Raw genomic sequence first — 22,926 nt, forward strand, 5'->3', positions numbered from 1 at the left:
CCTGTAGTGATGCATCTGTAATGCAGGTTTGCGTAGTAGGGTCCTGGTGAAAAAAAGAGACCTACCAGCAGATTTTGATGGTGAGACCACCATGGTAGGGATTGTCTTGCAGCCTGTGAGAGTGTCAGCTTGTCGTCTCAATGGTCTGAGAATTGGTTCTATTGATCTTCCAGGTTCTGTTGCAACTATCATGTGCAGATTGGAGACAATGAAGGTGCACAAAGCCATTGATCCCAGTAGGGACGCTATCTGTTAGGAGGCTGGGTGAGGAGTGTGGAGAAGGTTGTAACACTTTTGAGTGATTGAGGATAGTCTCTCCTCTGAAGGACACACTTTTGTGACTTTTGTGTTCAGTGTTGCCCCTAGATAATGTAGTCTCTGGATTGGAGTATGAATTGATTTTTCGAAGTTGATCTGAAGACGCAGATATTGGAGGGTCTAGATGCAAATGTGGTAATGTTTTTCTGCAGATCCGAGGGAGGAACTTTTTAAGAGCCACTCGTCTAAGTATGGGTAGACAAATATTCTTCTTCTCCTTAAGGCTGCTGTTAATATGGCCATGCTCTTGGAGAAAGTGCTTGGGGCTGACTTCAGGCTGAACAGCAGCATCTTGTATTGATAATGCCTGGAGGCCACTTTGAATCGCAGGAACCCCTGATGTTTCTTGGTGATTGGAATGTGTAAGCAGGCATCCTGGAGATCGATGGAACACATCCAAGCCCCCTGATGGAGTTGGGGGTAGATCTGGTGGCGAGCATGCATCCTGAATTCCTCCTTGCGTATGTGTTTGTTTAGCAGATGTAAGTCCAGAATGGGTCAGAATTCTCCATTTGGTCCTTTTTTCCTTACCAGGAAATAACAAGAGTAGGTTGGGACCTCCTCTATAGTCTCCTTTGGAAGAAGAGTGGAGACTTCGCTCTGTAGCAGGTTTTGCTAGCAGCATGAGGCTTTTGACGGTGGAACAGCTAGAGGAGGTGAGCTGAACCGTAATGAGTATCCATTCTGTACAATATTCAAGACCCAGTTGTTGCTGGTAATGGTTCACCACTCCTCCAGGTGTCTGGAGATACCCCCTCTAGTGGGGGTGGGGGAGGGGGAGTGTAACAGAGATGGGGCAAGCAACAACCCATTGTTTGGCTGGCATTTTGGCAAAAGCTGCTGGCTGGTGATTAGCTCCTCGTCCAAGCGCTGTTCTGAGTGGCTGGTACTGAGACTGGGTTTGTTGATGATGCTACTGATGCAGAACCCAGTGAAGGGTTTCAACCCTTCGTTGTTAGGGTCTTTCAAAAGGTTTGTACCTTCAACAAAAGTACTCCTCTTTTCGAAACCTATGGCCTTGAGTTTGCCTAATTCCGTCTTCATTTTGGCCATTTCGTCGTCTGTATGCGAACCAAATAAAGAATGGCCAGTGAATAGGAGGTTAAGGATGCGCTGGTGTGCCTAAGGCTTAAGGCCGGTAAGGTGAAGACTTGATGAACAACTGGCACAGATTCCATGCGAGTATCCATGAGTATGCAGGTTGGAAGCATCCACAGCTGCAATAATCACCTGATTAGAGACATGGCTCACTTCTTTTAATTTCTCCTGGAGGTCCTGCCTGTCTTCCTTGTGTAACCTTTCTGTAAATCGGATAGAGAGTCCCAAAGAGACCTGTCATATCTCCCAAGCAATGCTGATGTACTAGCCACCTTCTTAAAAGAGGCATATGGGCTGCACATCTTTTTTCTCCCAAGGCTTCCATCTGCTTACTGTCTGTATCCAGAGGGACCGAAGAGGAAACTGCGATGGAGTGAGCCTTCTTAGGGGCAGCTACGACTGAGTCCGTTGGCAGGTCAGCTCTGAGAAAGAAAGGATCTCGATCTGGATCCCTGTATTTCTTAAGGATCCTAGCAGGAGCTGCTTGTAGGGAGCCTGGAGTGGGAAAAGGGTCCACCAGTGGCTGGAGCAGGCCTAGGACCAAAGCAAGCAGTGGCCTTGATGATGAACTATGAGTGCAAAGTCTCAAAGATGACGGATGAGGACGTTGTAGACGCTGGGATATCAATGTTCAACTGAGCAGCTCCCCTAACCAATACCTCATTAAAAGTGCTCAGGTCGGGGGCGTGGCTTAGCCGGCGATGATGGCGGTCGCGGTTTAATCGCGCTCCGACCAGCCATCCAAAATCCTGCACCAATATCCTGCCTAAAGACATCTGCTGCGGTGTGCCCTGCGCCGGAGAACCCTAGAGCACCCGAGTGGTTCTCCGACGTGAGCGGGGGACCTGAAGGTGAAGCAGCGGAGGCGGTGATCGAGGGCCCGTAAAGTGTGGCGGTCTAGCGGGAGCTTCCAGGCACAGGTACGCTTGGGCACAACTAGCACAGTGTCATTAGCGGCGCCCCGGACATTGCCAGGGTCATTGGCACTCATCGAGGGTCGGGCCATAGTGGAGTAAAGCGGGGCCCTCTGTGGTGGAGGCGAGGGCGAACTGGTGGTCTATTGTGAGCCCTCATGGCAGCCGCAATCAGCTTAGGGGCCTTGAGGAAGAGACTCTTGACTAGGATTTGCGCCTCCTGGACATCGGGCTGTTTCCACGCTCGGCCTCCTGAGCGGTCGCCCCTAGGTATCTGTGGCACCTACTGTACAACGATGACGCGCAACAAGGGCGGTGGAAGCAACACCAAGCAGGGCACCATAGACAAGTTCACTGGAGCGGGTGCTGCCACGGGGACTGCGGGGTCGCAAAGCCAGGTTCCTGACAATGCTGCGTTCATGGCGGCCATTACCCAGTTCAGGACGCCAAGATCGGGGCCATGGGCTCCGATGTCATGCTATTGAGGCAGGACTTGCGTAATGCGGTTGAACGCATCACAGGGACCGAGACCCGCATATCGGAGGTGGAGGATGATGTCACGACCCTAAAGAAGAAAGTGGCAGCTATGGAGAAGATTCAGAAAGGTCTGGCATTGCGGGTTGAGGATGCCGAAGGGCGGGCTCGGCACAACAACCTACGCTTCGTGGGATTCCCGGAGGGATGCGAGGGAGATAGCGTGGAGCGTTTCCTGAAGCGGTGGCTCCCCCCGGATGCTCTCTCTCGCTGCTTCATGGTGGAGCGGGCCCACGGGGCTCTCATGCAGAAGCCTCCCCAAGGGGCTCGTCCGCGGCCGATCATTGCCAAATTCTTGAATTATATGGACCGCGATACTATTCTGAAGCAGGCCAGAGCCAAGGCATCCCTCACCTGTGACAATGCAAATATCCTTATTTTCCCGTACTACACACGCCTGGTGCAGCAGCAGCGACAATCCTTCCTGGTGGCCAAAGCTCGCCTCCGGGTCATTAAGCTACAGTATGCGCTGTTATATCCAGCCTGCCTGAGAGTAGTCTACCGATCTCGCACGCTGTTCTTCGATTCCCCTTTCTCCTGAGGATGACTTTAGATGGACCGACGAGACTGTGAGGGTGCGAGTTCACACGCCACCTGGCAGGGATTCAGACTCTTCGGCGAGTGAGGTGGCCCGGAGGGGCCTCCATGGCCAGCGGGGAGGTAGCAGCAGATCGAGGACCAGACGCCGATCTCTGTCCGGCTCTGCTCTCCGGCAGAAGGGCTCGTCAATAGAGAAACAAGCTTCGGTGGACTGATTAGTGGGTCCAACAGAGAATGGGACTCTGGAGATTGTGTTTTGATGTCTACATAGGCACGTTGTCTGGGCTGGGAACCCAGTCACGCAGTGGTGGGCGGGAAGGGGTAAGGCCCAAGGGTTATGGGTGTCCAGGCGGGGATCCATTGGAAGGTGTGGTTGCTGTCCCCCGGTTGGGGACTTGGCTCCTATCCGACCGCAACAGATACTTCCATGTTCGTGAGGTATGGGGTGAGGGGGTAGGGGGGTTGTTTGGGGGGGGGGTTTGTTTTGTTTGTTTGATTGCGCATTCATGCTGGTTGCTTGTCATACTTTCTACACTCTGAGGAGAACATGCACAGGCTAGGAGGGCAAAGGTCTTTCGATATGTCTGGCACGGAGGTGGAAGGGCGGATAACCCCTGGTTCCGTGCGCGAAGTCAATTGGAATGTTCACGGGGCACTGGATAAGGTAAAGCGAGGGGCCATTCTTCACTATGCCAAGAGAGCTGAGGCCGGGAAACGCACTTGCTGGGCACTAAAGCTCTATGCCTACAGCGGTATGGGTATCACCAAGTGTTTCATTCAGGGTTCACACGGGGCTCACGGGGTGCAGCGATATTGATCCATCGCAGGGTCCCCTATGCACATGAGAGACTTTGGTCAGACACGCAGGGAAGGTATATCTTTATACAGGGCAGATGTCTTGACACTGGGTAGTGTGTACGCTCGACCGCCACTACAGTGGTCCTTAGTGGAACAACTTCTAACACTGTGGGGGGATATGCCGGACACATTCTCTGTTGTTGGAGGAGACTGGAATGATGTGATAGAGCTGGGTAAAGACAGATGGAGGCGCGGGGATGCTGTTGGGGTGGGAGGATCCCCTACTAAACTGCACTCCTTGGTAACGGAGTTCGACTGGACGGATGTATGTAGATACCTACAAGGCCTCGCCGGGAATACACTTACTTCTCCACAGCACACGACTCCTTTTCGAGGCTAGACTACATCTTTGTTCCCAGGGGGTTAGCACACAGAGTATTGTCAGCGACCATTATGCCCAGAGCCTTGTCGGATCACTCACCCGTTGCTCTCACATTTTGGATAGGCCCGGGACGGCAGCCACTTAGGTGGCGTATGTCGGGGTGGCAACTGCAGAAGGAGGAATACAGGGAGCATTTGGCCAGGGAGATAGATAATTATCTGGCAGTTAATGTGGGGTCGGTCGAATCTCCAGCGGTACTTTGGGAGGCATTGAAACCCACGCTACGAGGAGTAGATATTTCTTGGTGTGTGACCGCGCGGAGGGAGCGGCAGCAGGACTTGGTGCGTCAGGAGACAGACATGGAGGCGCTGGAACGTAAGGGTCGGGAGGCGGATGGAGGCTCGGCTAGAAGGCAGCTAGTGTTGGCACAGCAATACTGATGGATGAGGCTCGCCAAGCTTGGCTTGCAATGCGTAGTAGGGTCTATCAATGGGGGGATAAGTCAAACAAGATGCTCCACCGCCTGTTCCAGGGTACCCTGCACGCCCAGCCTCTGCCCCGGGTCCTGGACCCGGCGGGGGCGCTGATTCTTGAACCTCCAGCAATTGCGGAGAGCTTTGCGGCATATTATGAGGACCTGTACGCGCCAAAAGAATGTCTCCCGGCGGAGGTTATTACGAAGTTCATTGATGACCTTTCTCCCGAGACCGTCTCGGATGAGGAGCGGGAGCAATTGGATAGGCCCCTGTCGGACGATGACTTGGATACGGCCCTTGGGGAGTTGAATCCTGGGAAGGCTCCGGGTCCGAATGGCTTCCCCAGCGAGTTTTTAAAACTTTTTTTGTCCAGCTGACCCCACACTTTCGGCCGGTGCTGGAGGAGGCGCGGGAGCGCGGCTTGCTTCCCCCAGACTGGAGACACGCGGAAGTGGCAGTGTTCCTCAAGCCGGGCAGACCGGAGCAGCATACATCATACCGCCCCATTTCTCTTGGAAGCAAAGGTTTTGGCCAAGGCTTTGGCCAACTGGCTCAAGCCACACATCACAGAATTGATACACCCGGATCAGGCCGGGTTTATGACTCAGAGGGCGACTCGCCAAAATATTAGACGCGCGCACGTTGCTGTATCAGCCTGTGGGCGGCGGCAGCGCTACTGCTGGCTGACATGGATAGGGCGTTTGATTCTTTGAGCTGGGTGTACCGGTTTGCTCTGCTCCGGAAGCTTAATTTCGGCCCGCGCTTTCTGGCTTATCTGCAGCTGGTATATACTAACCTTACAGCTTCGGTGCGGGTAGGTGGGGCGATTTCTCGCTCCTTCTCGATCCAGCGGGGCACGCGTCAGGGCTGCCCCCTCTCCCCATACCTTTTTGCGCTCGCCATGGAGCCGCTGGCGGCCTGGGTACGTATCAATGCCCAACTTCGGGGATTTAGATGGGCGCCGGGTCTCACGGATAAGATAGCACTTTACGCAGACAATGTCCTGTTGTTTCTCACTGATTAGGATAGGTTGGGGCCACGGTTGCTGCATATCCTTCAGATTTTCGGTGAGACCTCTGGGTTGTACATGAATCCTAGCAAGTCCACATTGTGGGTTTTGGGGGATGGACCGAGGGTCGGGGAATGGGCCTCAGCCCTTCAATAGGCGTCGGGGGGATGAAGTATTTGGGGGGTTTTCTGTCTGAAACACCGGCAGTATCCAGAGACCGTAATTTGGTCCCGGTGTGGGATCGAACTCGGGAAGACCTTAAGATGTGGTCCCTCATGCCCTTGACGATCTACAGTAGGTCGGCCATCTTCAAGATAGTATCGCTTCCCCGTCTCCTTTATCAATTGCAAAATCATCCCTACCAGATTTCACCCCGCAGGTTCCGGCAGGTAAACTCGGCATTGGGAGGGTTCTTGTGGGAGTGGGGCGCGGTTAGGGTGGCCCTACGCACTTGTTTTCTATCCACATACACCGCTGGGCTTGCTACTTCAGATGTCCTCTCCTATTACCAGGCCGCACATTTGCTGGTCCTCAATGAGTGGTGGTACGGGGATAGGGGCGACCCGGCCTAGGCGGTGGAGCGGCAGCTAATGGGTAACAAACCTCTACACACACTACTATATTCTGCACCGCTTCGGAAGCTTCTGCCCTCGGTTACGCAGGTGGTGTTTCATGTCGGGAGGCTGGCCCAGAGCAAGATGGGGTGGTGGAACGTCCTGACCTGGGAGACTCCCCTCTGGGGGAACGGGTGTCTGCCCCAACTGGCAGTTTTGCAGGGCTTTCAGGGTTGGGACTCTATAGGAATCTCGGCCCTAGGGGACGTGATGACAGACCTGACGCTTAAATCATTCCAAGATCTGCGGAACGAATATGGGATGCCACAATGCCAGTTTTTCAGATACTTGCAGTTTCGACATGTGCTGGCACCTAGTCTGGAAGGCCTGGAGTCTCTCCCCGACTTCAGCCCAATTGAAGCGAAGGTCTTTATGGGGGAACTTCCTGACCGTAAGATCTCTCGCATTTACTAGACATTGGTCCTTCACTGTTCCACGGCTTTGCAGCAGCTTAAGACGGCATGGGAAGGGGATGTGGGTGAACTGGAGGAAGAGGACTGGGCGGAGGCACTGGCAAGCTCGCGGGGGCAGCGATAGCCACGCGCTTGCGACTGATACAATTCAAATACTTACGTCGAGTGTATTTCACTAGAGTGCGCTTGTGGAGGGCAGGAATGATGGTCTCCCCTGAGTGTCTCCGCTGTAGGTCAGAGGAGGGTGCCTTTCTGCACACAATCTGGAGTTGCCTTGCGTTACATCGATTTTGGAGGGGGATGTTCTCCTGCCTCTCGGAGGTGTTGGGATGGGAGCTTCCATACACGCCGCGCTTGGCCCCGTTACATGTCATGGAGGGAGTTGGGGGCAATAGATACAAGCGGCACCTCTTGTCGTTAGGTCTCACGTTGGCGAAGAGGGACATTGCCATGGCTTGGAAGGCACCCCGGGCTCCGCCACTGACTGCATGGAGGAATGGGATGGATTTTTGTATGGGGCTTGAACTGCCGTTCTTCATTGCCAGTGGGTGCCCCCACAAGCATTATAAAATATGGAAAAGATTGGCAGACTACCGGGGATTGGACCTAGATCCGCCGCCAGAGAGAGACACTCGCTTGCCGGACTGATGGGTGTGTGGAGGCTGGGCTTTGCAAGGTGGCGGATGGGCTTAGTGTATTGTTCCAGAGATGTAATCCTTTTTCTTTGTGGCATGGGCGCAATCGGGGGGTGGGGGGAGGGGTTTGTTCTATTATGGTTTAGTCACGTTATAAAAGTCAACGTCATTTTTGTTGTATAATTGATGTGTGCAGTAGTCTCCGGGTTGGGGAGCTATACAACATATGTGAACCGTGACAAATAAAACTTGTTTTTAAAAAACAAGTGCTCAGGTGCTCATGACCTGAGCACTTGTTTTTTAAAAACAAGTTTTGTGGAGTGTCCGTAAGCGTGGGTGAGTAATCCCTAATTGAAGATCATGTGGACGTAGACAAGGCCAGGGATCTATGTCTGTGCTGACGTGACTTACAACGTCGAGACCTCTGAAGTGGCGTGGAGGATCTTGTCCTGGTCCTGCAGAGAGACCTACTCCTTGTATGTGATCAGGTTCTGTGCGGAGGTCTGTTCTCTCTAGATCTACTTGTGGACTAGGAGGACCGTTCTGTATTGGCGCAGCTGGAGGAGTGGTAGGCTGCGAGGCTGGTCTTGGAGATGGTGTCTGCAGAGCAGACCGTGACGGAGAGTAGGTCCATGAATACTGCAAGTCTGCACTATGTTTTGCATGCCACATTCAGACTCTCTCCAGCAAGCGTGGTAACAGATTATTTGGGGTCTCAGAAGCCTCTGGGTGATGAGGAGGCATCTGTCTTTCTTGAAAAGGAACAAGAGAAAGCTCCTGAAGTGAAGTTGTGCGTCTAGATGAGGTCCATCTTTCTGAAATTTTCATCGAACTTGAGAGGTGTTTTGACACTGGTATGGTCTGTGGTGTTGAATGGTAGTGCAACGCCAACAACGCAGAGGGTGAATCCTGCCTCGACGGTGCGGTGCTGCCATCAACGGAAGCCTTATAGGCGATGTATGCCTCGGCGTGGGGTGGCAGTGCAAGACCATGGAGGGAGTGTTCACCACAACACGTGCCTCGACGTCAACGGGGGTTGTGTCGCAGTCAATGGAGTCCTTCTAGGCAATGCCTGCTTCGACGCTGAACAATGATGTGGTACTGTCGACTGAGTCTTCAGTCAAAGCATGGCTCGATGTTAAACGGCGATGTGTAGCCATTGACGGAGTGTCCCTTGTCAGGTCCTGCCTTGACGTCGACCGGTGGTGCACCGCCATCAATGGAGACTTCTCCTTTGAGGCGTGTCCCGACGTCAAGTGGTGGTGAGCCGACGATGGAATTCTTCTGTGATGTGCACCTCAATTTCTCGAGACCGCAGAGTCTCTCAACATCAGCTGTAAAACACAGAAAGGTTCCACACTCAACAATGTATCTTATTAAAATCGAAGTAGAGGACAGTCTTTATGTGCACACTGAAGAACTTCCAATTCACTGTTTCTTTTTTTCAAAACGTTCTTTATTTGACTTTTTGTTATCAAGATAAGTTGATCAGATGAAATCCAGTAGCCGACGCGTTACGTCCCGAAGGGACTTCTTCATGGCTCCATAGTATAAAATTGTATTTCCAATGAAAGTCTTTATTTTGGTATATCTTATGTCCTGAGATTACAAATTTGATGTAGTGTGTATCACTGTAAGCACAGCTTGGTAACCGACAATCCGTTAGTGCGTCTGCTTCAAAGTATTGAAAAGTAAAAAGGTCTTTGAGTCGTAGACGATAGCGGTCTTGAAGGCTAAATGTGCATCGACGATGAAGGTACTTTCGATTTCGATTTTAACGCCGAAGGGCAACAGATAGGTGTTTTCCTACCTCTACATATGGATCTTGTACGCAGTTTTTGTTGCCTTTCTGGAGAACTGCCTCTGGAGATTGTTTTGGAAAGAGAGGAAGTCTACTTAGAGGAATATGGGTCACGTCCTCCTGATGATCCAGTTCTGCCTCTCTCCTGTAAGCCATGGAGACAGTTTTTCCCTGTCTTTTAAAGTTTTTTTTAGATAGCTTCTTACAATGATGGCATGTGTCAGGTAGACATACGATGCAGACTGAATAAGTGTCAGTCTGTGGCATCTTTCTGCCACAAGCAGGGCACTTGACAAAAAGGGAAGGCCTTTTTGACAGGAAAAAATAAAACTTTCTGCCAGGAAACTGTTGCTCTTCACTATAGATGAAGAAAGAAGTCAAGTGAAGCAAAGAAAATTCTTTTTTTTAAAATAATTTTTGGACAGAAAGCCAAAAAATAGGAGCGCTCAGTGCTCTAGGTTCCTCACTGAAGGAGCCGGGAAAAAAGAGCTGACCTAACTGTTGGGGCATGATGGGATACAGGCAGTCCTGGAGGTCTTAAAGGCACTTTGCCAGTATTCTCTTGTTCTGCTTTGAATACAGTCTATTGGCTAACAAAGCCATTATATTTCCTTTCAGTTTTTTCATTCAGTAAGAGGTACATTAAATGAAAACACAATGTAAATGGGGCATTTTTTTGCCTTAAGTATAGGCTTCATAGATATATATATTAATTATGCGCTCCGTGGTCCCTATACGTGGGTGGGAATATTCAGTGCTCAAGACTATTAATGAGGATCCCCTGGAAGAGAAACAGCAGTTTCCAGTTATCAGTACTCTTCCTGGTCGGCGTCGAAGCGGTCAGCATGGACGTTCTAAACGTCAAGGAACAAGATTTTTTTTAACTTGTTTTTATTGGCATTTCGTTATCATAGCAGTACAGACCATGTAAGTAATCACATATGCTAGAAAACGTAGGATAGAAAATTCAAGGAGAAAGGAAAAAGCGCAAGCACGTGAATCAACATCATGGGGATCATTGGAGTGGGTCTGCAGAGGCTGTACAGCGGTGGTGCCAAGTAACTGGGGGGACAGAACTCGGGGAAGGAGCATCTGGGCGTGTGCACGGGCATATCAAGAAGAGATGGGGGTAGGGCGTGCGAGGGATCAAAGACGCGCGTTTACAGTGGGCAGGGCTGCTAGAGGGCGGGAGTGTTATGGTAGATCGGGCATCGGGCCAATCGCCCCGGGAGCAGGGTGGAAGTGTGGGACTGTGGGTCGCCAGCGTCCGGCACTAGTCGTTGGTCAGGGGCTGCAGGCTCGCTGGGGTGGGGGGTCCGTCGGGGTGGGTGCAGTTGTAGGTGTGAGCGTGGCCGGGTTATCATGGCATGTCAGCTGTCGGAAACGATGCAATAGCATGGCCCATTCCATAGAGATGGAGTGTTTACGGGCGCCTTTAGCTTCCTCTTCCCGCAGGGCGTCTTCTTCCGCCGCCGCCCATTTACAGACTGCCCCTGTCCATGCTGCTGTAGGGGGGCCCTCTAACGATCGCCAGTGCATAGCTATACATCTTTTCGCCAGTAGTAACGCTAGGGATACAAAGCGCCTGTGTAACGGGAGCTGTTTCAGAATGTGGAAAATGCCCAACGCGCTGGATTCCCAGGTGTCTAGGGTCGTGAGGCCCGTGAGGTCTTTCAGTGTGTCGTGTACCGTCCGCCACAGGGGGTGGAGGTCTGGGCAGCTCCAGAACATGTGACGGAAATCTGCATCTGGGAAGTGGCATCTGGGGCAGAGGAATTGAGTAGTGGGGTAAAATTTCTGCAGCCGCGCCGGCGTCAGATACGCCCTGTGTAATATGTAATATTGGATGTTTTTAAAACGGGCGTTCCTAGACGTACGTTTTGGGGCTTCAGGCGCCTTGATCCATTCCGAGTCGTGTAACGGGCACCCGATGTCCTCTTCCCAGGTGGTGCGCAAGGACACTAGGGGAGCATTCAAGAGTTCTCGTATCGCCTTATATAACCAGGTGACCAAATGGCGTCCTGCGCCCATGTGCAGGATTGCGTGTATAACTGGATGCGTGTCTGGCTCGCCGGCCTGGAGGTTGTAGTAAGGACGGAAAGATTCGAGGAGCTGGCGATATCGGAGGAATTGACCGGGGGGGGGGGAGATCGAATTCGGCGATGAGTCGATCGAAAGATTTAATCCGACCCTCCTCAAAGAGCGATTCCATGTCCGTAATACCGCACCGTGTCCACTCGGCGAGCATGGGGGCTGGGAAGTATGAATCTGACCTGGGCCAGCCGATCAACGGGAGCAACGGGGAATATGGGGTTGTCCTGGGGGATATCCGGTGGACCCGGAGCATACATTGATGCGCCACTGTGACCTGTAGAGGATATGTGCGCCGCGGTTTAGTGCCCGGAAGAAGAAGACGGGTGAGCTCTGGCGTCGTAATCCTACCCGTTGGGGTATTGGCCTCTTGTGTGTGCCGGTCCGCTGTCCAGTAAGACAGCCATTGGAGCTGGGCCGCCCGAAAGTAGGATTCGAAGGATGGGGCTCCGAGGCCCCCCTGGGTGGTGGGAAGCTGAAGGGTTTTCAAGGCTACCCTGTGCCGGCCCGATCCCCAAATTAGGGAACCTAGGAGGGAATTGAGGTCCTGGAAGAAGGACCTGGGTGGGACCACCGGCAAGTTGGTAAAATGATAAAGGAGCCGGGGAAGCATTACCATTTTAGCTAGGGCAATGCGCCCTATCAGGGCCAGTGGGAGTCTGTTCCAGAAAGCAACTGTCGGTCGAAGGCTCGCGAGCGCCCTGCAGTGATTGCCCCCGAAGATGTCAGCGGGAGAATGGTAAAGTCGAACCCCTAGGTATCGGGGGGCATCCGTGGACCATGAGATCTTTTGCGACCCCAACCAGGTATCGCGGGGTGGCAGGTCCGGGTGGAAGGGGTATACCGTGGATTTATCCCAATTCACTCGGAGGCCCGAGGCGTCCGCGAATTCGGTAAGTGCCGTCCATATGGGGGTGAGGTCGGCCGTAACGTCCCGGACATAGATGAGGAGGTCATCCGCGTACATAGAGACGCTGTGTGTGACTTCCGCAAGTGGGATGCCCCAGTCCAGACCTCCTTGGCGTAACCTGATCGCCAGTGGCTCGACTGCAAGGGCGAAGAGGAGAGGCGAGAGGGGGCACCCCTGCCTCGTGCCTCGCCGGATCTCGAACGCTGCAGAGATGTGTCTCCCAATCCGGACCCGTGTGGACAGGTTGGTATAGAGGAGCCGCGTGTACGCCATAAGTACTGGGCCGATATTGAGGCGGTGGAGGACCGAGAAGAGGTATGGCCATGTGAGAGTGTCGAACGCCTTCAATAGGTCCAGGATGAGGCAGGCGGAGCGAGGATATCTGTCCCGTACCTGGTCCTGAACATGGAAGACGCGGCGGATGTTCTGTGAGGTGTTTCCTCCCGGGACAAAGCCGCACTGGTCCGGGTGGACCAGCGGGCGTATGACCTGGGCGTATCTGTCTGCCAATACCTTCCCGAGGAGTTTACAGTCTGCAGACAGTAAAGTGATGGGGCGATACGAGCCCATAAGATGTGGGTCCCGGTGTGGTTTTAAAAAGGTCACGATTACCGATTCCCGTAGTGAGCGGGGTAACACACCCTGATCGAGGGCCGTCGCGAACACCTGTACCAGGCGTGGGATCACTAGAGGGGAAAACGTCGAATAGTATTCTAGCGGGAAGCCGTCGAGACAAGGGGCTTTATTGCGAGATAGGGACCGCAGCGCCTGAGTAATTTCTGAAGCCGCTATTTTGGCGTCGAGCGCGAGTTTGTCGGCACCGAGATCGTGGGTAGTGGCAACGGGTCAAGGAAATGGGTGACAGACGACGGAGAGAGCGAGTTCGGGGCGCCGTACACCACTGTGTAATAGCGTTGGAACGCCAGAAGGATCTCCGCCTGGGAGCGCACAAGCTCGCCCTCCGGGGTGACGATGTCCGTGATCGGGCTGGTTTCGGTGTCCTGTCGCGCCAGCCATGCGAGCATCGCACCCGTTTTGTCCCTGTCTCTATGGACTCTGGAGGCATAGGCCCTGAAATTATATTTCCTGAGATCTGCACAGGCAGCTTGGTAGGCTGACTTAGCTTCAGCTGTGAGCGCAGCGTGTTCCTCAGAGGGATCAACTTGTTTAGTGAGTGTAGCTAGGCGCTGTTCCGTGGTTGTGAGTGCCTGTTCCAATGTGCGCCGGACCCCTGTGATTTGTTTAATGCATTCCCCCCGTGCCACTACCTTGAACGCATCCCACTCTATCAGTGGCGAAGAAGCCGTGTTCGTGTTGTGTGTGAAGTAGTCCTGTATGCTGCGTGTGCGCAAGTCTCGGAACACCTGATCAGTCAAACATTCCCTAGGTAGCCGCCAGGTAGGGACTGGTGGGTGTGGGGGGGGGCCAGGTGCGTCGCAGTATGTGAGCGTCATGATCTGAGATGACCCGCCCCAGGTAGTCCGCAGAGGCGACCGTAGGGAGGATCTGCGCTGAGCATAGAAACCTGTCAAGGCGGACCCGGAGGTTGTGGGGGATAGAGTGGAACGAATAAAGGCGGGTATGAGGATGTAGGTGTCGCCAAGCATCGGTGAGCGCCCAGTGCGTGGCCCAAGCTCGGAACAACTCTGATTGTCGGGGGCTGGGGAGCGCGGAGGGGGAGGGTGCGATCGGTCCAGGGAAGGGTCAAGCGTGCAGTTGTAATCGCCTCCCAAGATCCAGGGAATAGCAGTGAATTGGGCCAGGACTCCCGTAAGGTGATCCCAGAACTTGTCTTGCTCAGCATTAGGGGCATATATGCTGCCCAGGAGGATCCCCTGACCGTCTAAAAGCCCCTACAGTAGAGCTTATCTGCCCTCCCTGTCCACCACCCGCTTGAGTTCCCGGAAGGGGGTGCCTGGCCTAACCCAGATTAAAGCGCCGCGCGCAAATGCCGAGTAGGTCGTGGCACAGAACGTCCCGCGCCATTTAGCTTGCAGTCTGCCCAATTCGGTGCCGTTAATGTGTGTCTCCTGTAGGAGAGCAATCCCAGCTGTCATGCGCTTGATGTATGAGTAAACAGAATAGCGCTTACTAGGCGTGTGGAGGCCCCGTACATTGAGTGTGAGGACATTAACGTCCGATCGTGGAACTGCCATCGATCAGAGGTCGTGTAAACTGCTGAGAGCTCCCAGGAGGCCCGGGGAATTGTGAGGTTGCACATCGTGTGCATGCCAGTGTATGCCTTGCTGCTGAGGGGTAGGGACAGGAACTGATAGGAGGGAAAACTGTGGTAACAGGGGGCGGGAAACAGTCCCAATGCAGGGGATACATCACCAGGGGCGGCATATCCAAACTAGTGTCCCACTAGGGGAAGAATACAACAAGAAACTGCGGGGGTGGCAGCGCGCGTGTATGCGAGGCTGGGCGCTGATCGGGCTGTTGTAGAAGTGACGTATGTCGCGCGTGAGCCTACATAAGAAAAGGGCTGAAGTAGAGTCAGAGCATATTCGGTAAGTAAGGTGTTCATAAAGAGGATACAATCCAGTCACATATCACTCGGAGGTGCTAGGTCGTCCATCCAGGAGAGCGTCCATCGTTTGCGTGATGACCAGGGGGGAAGAGGCCTGACCTATTCCCGACATTGTGCCATCACTGTCACGGTCTTTCTCCGGAGTGAAGAGGTGTGGCTGGCGTTCCAAGTCTGGAGCTAGGGGTGACGAGTGCAGTTCAATCACCGCTCTCAGGGCATCTCGTCGCTCTCGCATGATCTGCGTTAAATCAGGCGATCTCGAGGGGGATGATCCGTGGCTCTTGGAGGGGCTCGCTTGGGGGTGCTTCAAACCACGTCTCCTGGATCTCCGCGAGCGACTGTTCTGGTCTCGTTGGGCTCCCGCCTTGGGTAGTAATGGGCAGTGGAGCTCAGTCCAATCTTGCGCTTCCTCGGCGGTGACGAAGAAGATGGCCTTACCCTTGTGTAGGACCTTGAGGCGGGCTGGAAACAGCAAGGAGTATTGGACATCGTTTGCACGGAGGCGCCTCTTGACCTCGAGAAATGTGGACCTCTGCTGCTGAACCCCTCGAGCATAATCCGGGAACACCATGACATGCTGGTCCTCCACCTGTAAGGGGCCTGCCGCCCGGGCCGCGCGGAGCACCGCGTCGCGGTCACGGAAATGCAGGAACTTGGCTAACATGGGTCTAGGAGGGAAGCATGGTCTTGGCTCCCGGGCGGGGACCCTGTGAGCTCGTTCAATGGAGAAGAACGCCGAGCGTTCCGCTTCGGGGGTGAAAGATCTGGTCCATGACTCCATATAGTTCTGGGGGTCTGAGTTCTCAATTCCCTCTGGAAGGCCCAGGACGCGGATGTTACAGCGTCTCGACCGCCCCTCCAAATCGACTGTGCGCTCTTCAAGGGCCGCCACGCGGCGCAGGACCTCCTGTAGATCTGTCCCCTGCGCCTTTACGGAGGGTTGTAGGTCGGTCAGTATCTTCTCTCCCTCCGTCACTCCTTCCGCTAGTTTGCGGTGATCGTCGCGGACCAAGCTGATGTCCGTCGAGAGGGTGCCCAAACGTTCCTCCATCGATAGTCGGGACATCTCTATGGCTGCCAGCACCTGGTCCAGCTTTGCCGATAAGGTGGGGTCCGTTTGTGGCGCGTGGGTTTGCAACCAGGTCCGGGTGTGAGGCATATTCTCGGGGGCCGTTTCAGGGACGGTGGTCGCCTGTGTGCCCTTTGGTTTCCCCATGCCGACAGCAGGTGGGGCGCTGTGAGTCAGTGAGGGCAGGGAGAGGCGGGCTCTTCGAGGAGGGGTCCCTCGAGCAGACCCACGCTAGGGGAGGATGCGTGGGCACGGCAGGTGCAGGGTGGCCAAGGGCTAGCCCACCAGGTCCTGGGCTCTCGAGCGGTGAAGTGCTCGCACTTGAATGGTGAAGCAGGGGCGCAGGCTGCGGGCCCCCCCCCGCTGGCTGTTCAGATCCTCCAGGCATAAGTAGCAGGAGCGTGAGGGAGGCGCGCGGTGATCCGGGGCTCCAGAGGTGCTGCCGGGAGCCCCTCAGACGCCCTCCCTCTCAAACGATTATGGGCGCCATGTTAAGGTCAGGCACCACCGGGGAACAGGCGTCGGGTGGCCGTGGAGGGCGCCCCAGTCACACAGGCAGTCCCCGCTCCGTGCCTACCTCCGGTGACGGGCGTAGCGATGTTGGCCGGCTCCGCGGACCGCCCGGCGCGGCCACCGGGGATCGGGACGCAGCAGGGGTGAGTCCTCGGAGTGGCGGGACGGCTCCTGTAGTCGGGGGGGGGTTGTTGCAGCGATGGGACGTAGCAGCGCCCAACCCCCGCTGGTCTCGCCGCCCGATCCGGGAAATCCTCCGGCGGTCACCGTACTGCTGTGCTGAGGGAGTCTCGGGGAGAGCAGTGTCACCGGGTCGTGGCCGCCATCTTGGGTCTCGGTGTGCGGCTCCGGCGGGAGCAAACACGGAGGAAATTCGCCCCTTCCAGCGCCGGCAGAGCCACTGTGGTCGGCGCTCCGGGGTACAGGGGTGCTCCGGTCAGTAGTTTTGCGTGGAGGGGCCCACGGCGATCCTCAGGTCTAGATATATTGTTTGCCCGATCGCGGAGCCTCAACAAAACACGGCCGCCATCGTGACTTGCGTAGCCACGCCCCCAACGTCAAGGAACAAGATGGCAAGACATTTGACATTGAGACACACCTAGATGTTGATGTTGAAAGGTTCAGAGTTTTCTAGGTCGAGTTGAGGAACCTGTCGAGTTTGAAGGCTCCTCATCTTCCCCTTTTATGGTGGTGGTGAAGAAAAAGTAGATCACTAGCACCTGACGCCACAGCCCAATTCCAGGAAGAATGCGCATACTACTTATCACGTGGGCAATCAGAGCATTCCTTTAGAAAACTGAAAGTAGTAGAGGGTAGGATTGGTTCAGGTACAGCAAATGAGGGGGTATGACGAGGAAGGTCTCCCCAGAACTTGTAAAGAGATAGACACGTTTTAAAATGTTACGTTTACCCAGTCTAAAAATTGTCATTCTTTTTTTGTTCTAAACGCAACCAACAGAATTTAACTATTGACAACATGGAAGAGGGTCCGGTATGGTGACCTATACATTGCCTATGATAAGGACATTTGCTTTCTTTGCTCTGGCTGGCAGAGGGGGATGCAATCAGTCTGTTAAGCAATCTTGAAATTCTGTGCCACAAAGCTCCATGTAGGTCCTCACACTGGCAAGCTCTGTGATGTAACGCATATCAGAGTATATCAGAGTCCTTTATAACACTGCATGGGGTCTGAACATTCACAAATAATGACAAAGGCGTTGCATTTTTGTATCACGCAGATGTTATCTGCAGGCAACTCCCCATACTAATATATTTTGGGTAACAGAAATTACCTTTTTTTTTTCACCACAATAACAGTCATCAGGCCTCAAAACTTTATTGCTGTAACATTTATTACAAGCCTACATAAAACGTACGTGTAGAGTTCGAGGAATTCTGGGTGAGGGTTGACAGGATCCAACGGCCCATATATCATGTGCACTGTATAAAAAGGGATAAAAAAAGGTACGTTCAATCAGTTGGTTAAGAGACATAAATAAAAATTGTTTTGGTAATTATTAACTGTGTATTGTATTAATTCATGGAAGCAAATACAGTCAAAGACACAAACTATCGTCTTGCCAACATGACCTTTGACCACACACTCAAAAGGTGTCTTTCCAATTGCCAATGCATGAAATGCATTCATCGCTCCTCCTTCTCTGGTATATTAATCTATTATCCTCTTGGCAGCCCAGCTGGTTTCCTTGGTTCATGGGAGGCTGTTGCCTCTGCGATGGCACTTCGGTTCTAGATTTGTGATGTGTTGTGTGATTTTAATTTGCAAGTTGATGTAGCGATGGATAGGGATGGGCGGGCGCAGGTTGAATCTTGCAGAGCTCTCAATCTGCAACCACTGATTTTAGCTGCCATTCTACAAGCTGATCTTACATTAGACCTAATATTTTCTAACCTAACATTCATGGTTAAATCCCCGGTAGCTCTCAGCTGGTCAGATCATTTCCTGATCCATATCTGCAGGGGCAGCAGTTGTGCTGCCTCTGAAACAGGGGGCAGGGGCTGTTATGAACATCGTACATGGAATAAAATGAAGTCCTCAGAGCTCGCTGAAGCATTAGTTGCCTCTTCTCCTCTACTGGTAGGGCATATGGAACTAGAGCTTTGAGTCTTGGATTAATGAGGCCACCAATTGCTTGGCATCCATCAACATTCTCTCGCCCAAATAAATAGAGGCCATTCTGCCCATGGTTCTCCATGGACCTTATGTCTCTGAAGAGAAGCTGTAAAAAATTAAGACAACTCTGACAGACAGGCTATGACATGAAGGCTAAAGAATCATACAAAACAGCACTGAAGCTTTACTTTAGGCAGTGAATGATGATCAGATTGCATTCTTTGTGGAACGAATTGAGTTGGCTAACAACTCATCAAGAGACACCTATAAAATTGTGAAATATTTTTTTAATCCCAAAGGTTGCAGTCCCACAATTTCTGCCTCCTCTGCCCAATGTGATAAGCAACCTCTTAATATTCTTTGGGATAAAGATAAAATAAATCCATGCCATACAGTCTGCACCCTCACCCTCACCTATATTTCCTAAAATCAATGGCAGTGAGGACTGGCCAACTAATGCACTTTCCTGCTCTTTGTCTAAATATGGGCATTTCTCCTTGGAACAAATGCTCTTGACCTCCCGCAATGCAAGTCAGGGTCTCCCGGAGATCTGTGTCCACATCTATTCTTAGCCTGGCTAGCGTGGTGTTCCAGCAACTTTTTAGTGGTTCGCTGGACTCAAAGAGAGCACTGCCCAACTGGAAAAGGGTTAGAGTGATCCCTCTTCTAAAACAAGCTGTCTCCCAAACCTGGAGTCTTGTACAACTTCCGTCCCATGTCCCTGCATTCTTGTGTTTGAAAGACAGCTTTCTCCTGCATTACACTCAGTCGAATTTCTGTTAACGCGCCAGCATTGAAACTGCTCTTCTGGACATCGAGGCCATCAAAACCACACTGCCCAAAAAGGGGAAAGTGCCTCCCTTATTTTACTAGATTTATTTGCAGAATTTGATGTAGTTTCACACCCCATTTTACTACAGCTTCTCTATGAGGTAGGTATTGGTGGGACAGCTTGGAGATTGTTAAACTCTTTTCTAGATGGGAGGGATAAAAAAGTGCGACTTGCGACATGCATATCATCAGCGAAAACACCAGTCTTTGAGGTGTCCCCGGGCTCTTCTCTGAGCTCCAGGTTATTCAACAATCCCTTGGCACCCCAAGGAAAAGTAACAGAATCCCACAGCTTTAAGACTATCTCTTATGCTTACGACATTCATCTGCTTCCGACAGTCATTCCCTCTTCCTCCAAACCAGGTTAGGTCCTTAAACTTGCATCTGTGCTACTCTGAATTGGTTAAGAGAGACCAACATGCTATAAAATGCAGATAAAACGGAGATCCTCATGTTTGGCAATGTGAAAGAGCAATGGTTGCACAGCTTCTGGCTTAAAGACATGTCTCTCCTTCCTGGCCCATCTTCAGGAGCCAGAAAACTGGGTGTACAAATAGATGGCAAGCAATCTTTTTCAACTCAAATCATCTGGTTGGCTGGCACTTATTTTACTTTACTCAGATCCTTCAGGAAGTTTTTCGAAGTCTTGCGACTGTGAGCTGCGAAACAGTGTTATATGCTCCCATAACTTCGCGATTTGACTATGTCAACAGTTTGTATCTAGGTCTTACTGTCCATTTGACCAAGAAACTCAAGCTGGTATAAAATGCAGCTGTCCATTTTATCTTAGTCATCCCTCAGAGGGCGCACATATGTCATCTTCGAGAGCTACACTGGCTACATGTCAAGAAGAGGGTACTTTTCAATGGGCTCATTATCATACATCGGGCATTCTAAATGCAGGGTCTTCACTACCTAGTTAGGCGAACTAGGCACTATCAGCCTTCCAGGTCCCTTTCTTCGGCCACAGCTTTGCTGGTCAACAACCTGAGGTTTCGCCGGACAAGAATGGGTGGCCAGGCTTTCAGGGTCTTGTCACGTGGCTAATGGAACTGGTTAACACTGTCTCTGTCTCTCATCCTTTCAAAAATCCATAAACACACGTTTTTTTCTCCGCATTAGCACTCCTTTCACATATCCTTACACTGTAGCTATAGCACCGGGGCGCTCCTTGGAGTAGCCATGTGCTTTAGAAATTCCTTTATTCATTCATACTATATTGGACGCAAATGTATACCTTTTCTTCACAGAGTCTTGTCTAAGAAAACACTCCCAGACTCTAGTAGACATCCTGGTCCCAGCTGGCTACATCATCAGTGCAGATAGGGAAAATAATATGGGTAAAGGGATGGCGTTTATTTTTTGCAACAACACTACCTGTTCTCCAAACTCTATACCATACCTCCATATAACCTAACATCCTCCCAGGTCTCACAAGGCCTTCACCCTTCCAGGTCTCACAAAGCCTTCATCAAAGACTTAACCAACTATATCACCAAACAACAAATGCGAAATTATCAAAATGTCACCTTGGTGACTTTAAGCTTAATTGGGGGTACCCATTCGAATACACAGGCTTCAGCCTTCAAAAGACTCTTCATGCATCAGAGTCTATACAGTCGCAACCTTCTTCTTTCATAGAAAAGGCAATATACTTGATCCTGTCATTTATGATGTGAACGAAGTATATTGCTTCATGGCTTTCCCAGCTGAGAATTTCCTAATAAAAATGTTTAAACATGTCACTGGGCATGACTGATTTACTGCCGCTAAACAAGATTACTGAAAACATAATCATTATTAATTACTATTTAATCCTCCGACAGCATTTATGGTCATACAGCCAACAATGAACCAACCGGTCACCAATAAAACAATCTTCTGAAGAGCATTTGGAACTCATGTTTTTAAAACAAATTTTTTAATGAGAGGAGCTATGCAAAATGGACAGACCGAGGAGATCATTCAAAAATACCAAACCACTTTCTGCTTTAAAATAATTTAGGAGAAAACAGAAGCATGAACTGATATCTGCTTGATGTTTAATCAAGTATTAATAATTTTGTAAGCTGCCCAAAGAACCTCCGATCTCAAATTTCCAAAGCTCCAAAAAACAACTTAAATTCAACAAATACATTGACTTCTTCGCTACCAAGACTGAACATGAAGGTCCATAATAAATGCTGATCGAGAACATCAAAAATCTCTAATCTAATCACAAGACACTAAAATATTTGGTCCTGTTTCAACCCACTTTCTGAGGATAATCTCCCAAAGGTCATTGAAATGTTAAGACCGACTTTTTAGCTTGATCTGATACAATTTGGTAAATACTTTCTTATCCCCTGAAGTGCTGGGTCAAATTTGCATTCTTTTTCCCCAAATGTTGGGGAAGGTACACAGGGTTTGTGAATTTCCCTGCAGGCAAGCAAACAAAGAGCCTACATTGTCAAAAAAGTCTTAATTGGCAAATTGGGAAAAGTGCTTTGGTATGTGATTTTTGTATTAAAAAAAGGCATGCACAAAAAGCTGTGTTAAGATAACCCTCTGGCCAGCTTTCATTAACAAGTTTCTAAGTGCTGGTCAATAGTTCCTATTTAGTGGTTAACAACTTTCAGTTTGTACATGAAAGAGGCATGAAACTGAAAATCTAGAAAGTAGACACATTCTGAAGTAAGGGACGGGTAAGTTGTGTAAATTACAAAATGTTTTCTTCTGTGCACCCTGACTTACATTTGGAAGCCAAAAATGTAGAAAAATTCAATATATAATAGCAAATGTCCTCCTATTCTACATCCCCAAACTACCTGATTAAAAAACTGTAGCTCACTTCTGTGGGTGCACCTATCGAATGCAACAGGAAAGCCCCAAAACGCAACATGGAATCATCAAAATTCTTCCTCTGGGATTCAGTCATTCTGGGGACGTGGGTTTTTCGCCATAACCAAAACCCAGTGTTAGCCAGAACCCAGGAAAACCTACTGATCCTACGGAGTTCTAAACATTATGCGCCACATGTATGAAGTTTTGGAATAGCAATCACTTAATTGAGATTTTCATTTAGCAATTCGTAGTGGCTCGCAAATTGACCTACCTCATCAATAAGAACGAGGTAGGTCGCAATTTGCGACCACCTAGGAATCACTAAAATCACGGGGATGGTGGCCTGCTAGGGTCAGCAGACCACTATGTCCGTGATTGCTTGTAAATAAAGCAAGCATTTTTTTTTTAAATGCAGCCCGTTTTCCTTATAGAAAAATGGGTTGCGTTTAAAAAACAAAAATTAAAAGTTTTCTTTTAATTTTTTAAGAGCAGG

General features: G+C 51.2%; 1 protein-coding gene across 3 annotated transcripts in view; it reads right to left on the minus strand.

Annotated features, from left to right (window-relative positions):
• The window catches only part of MEST (mesoderm specific transcript), a 336,409-nt gene that overhangs the window by 42,177 nt on the left and 271,306 nt on the right, over positions 1–22,926 (minus strand). For all 3 annotated transcript variants that reach the window (XM_078677513.1, XM_078677520.1, XM_078677518.1), the window contains one exon: positions 18,022–18,085. In XM_078677513.1, coding sequence (XP_078533639.1) covers positions 18,022–18,085 — 64 coding nt within the window. The remainder of the gene's footprint in view (positions 1–18,021; positions 18,086–22,926) is intronic.

This window comes from Lissotriton helveticus, chromosome 1_1 (assembly GCF_964261635.1).
Source record: "Lissotriton helveticus chromosome 1_1, aLisHel1.1, whole genome shotgun sequence".
In the NCBI taxonomy this organism is placed as follows: domain Eukaryota; kingdom Metazoa; phylum Chordata; class Amphibia; order Caudata; family Salamandridae; genus Lissotriton; species Lissotriton helveticus.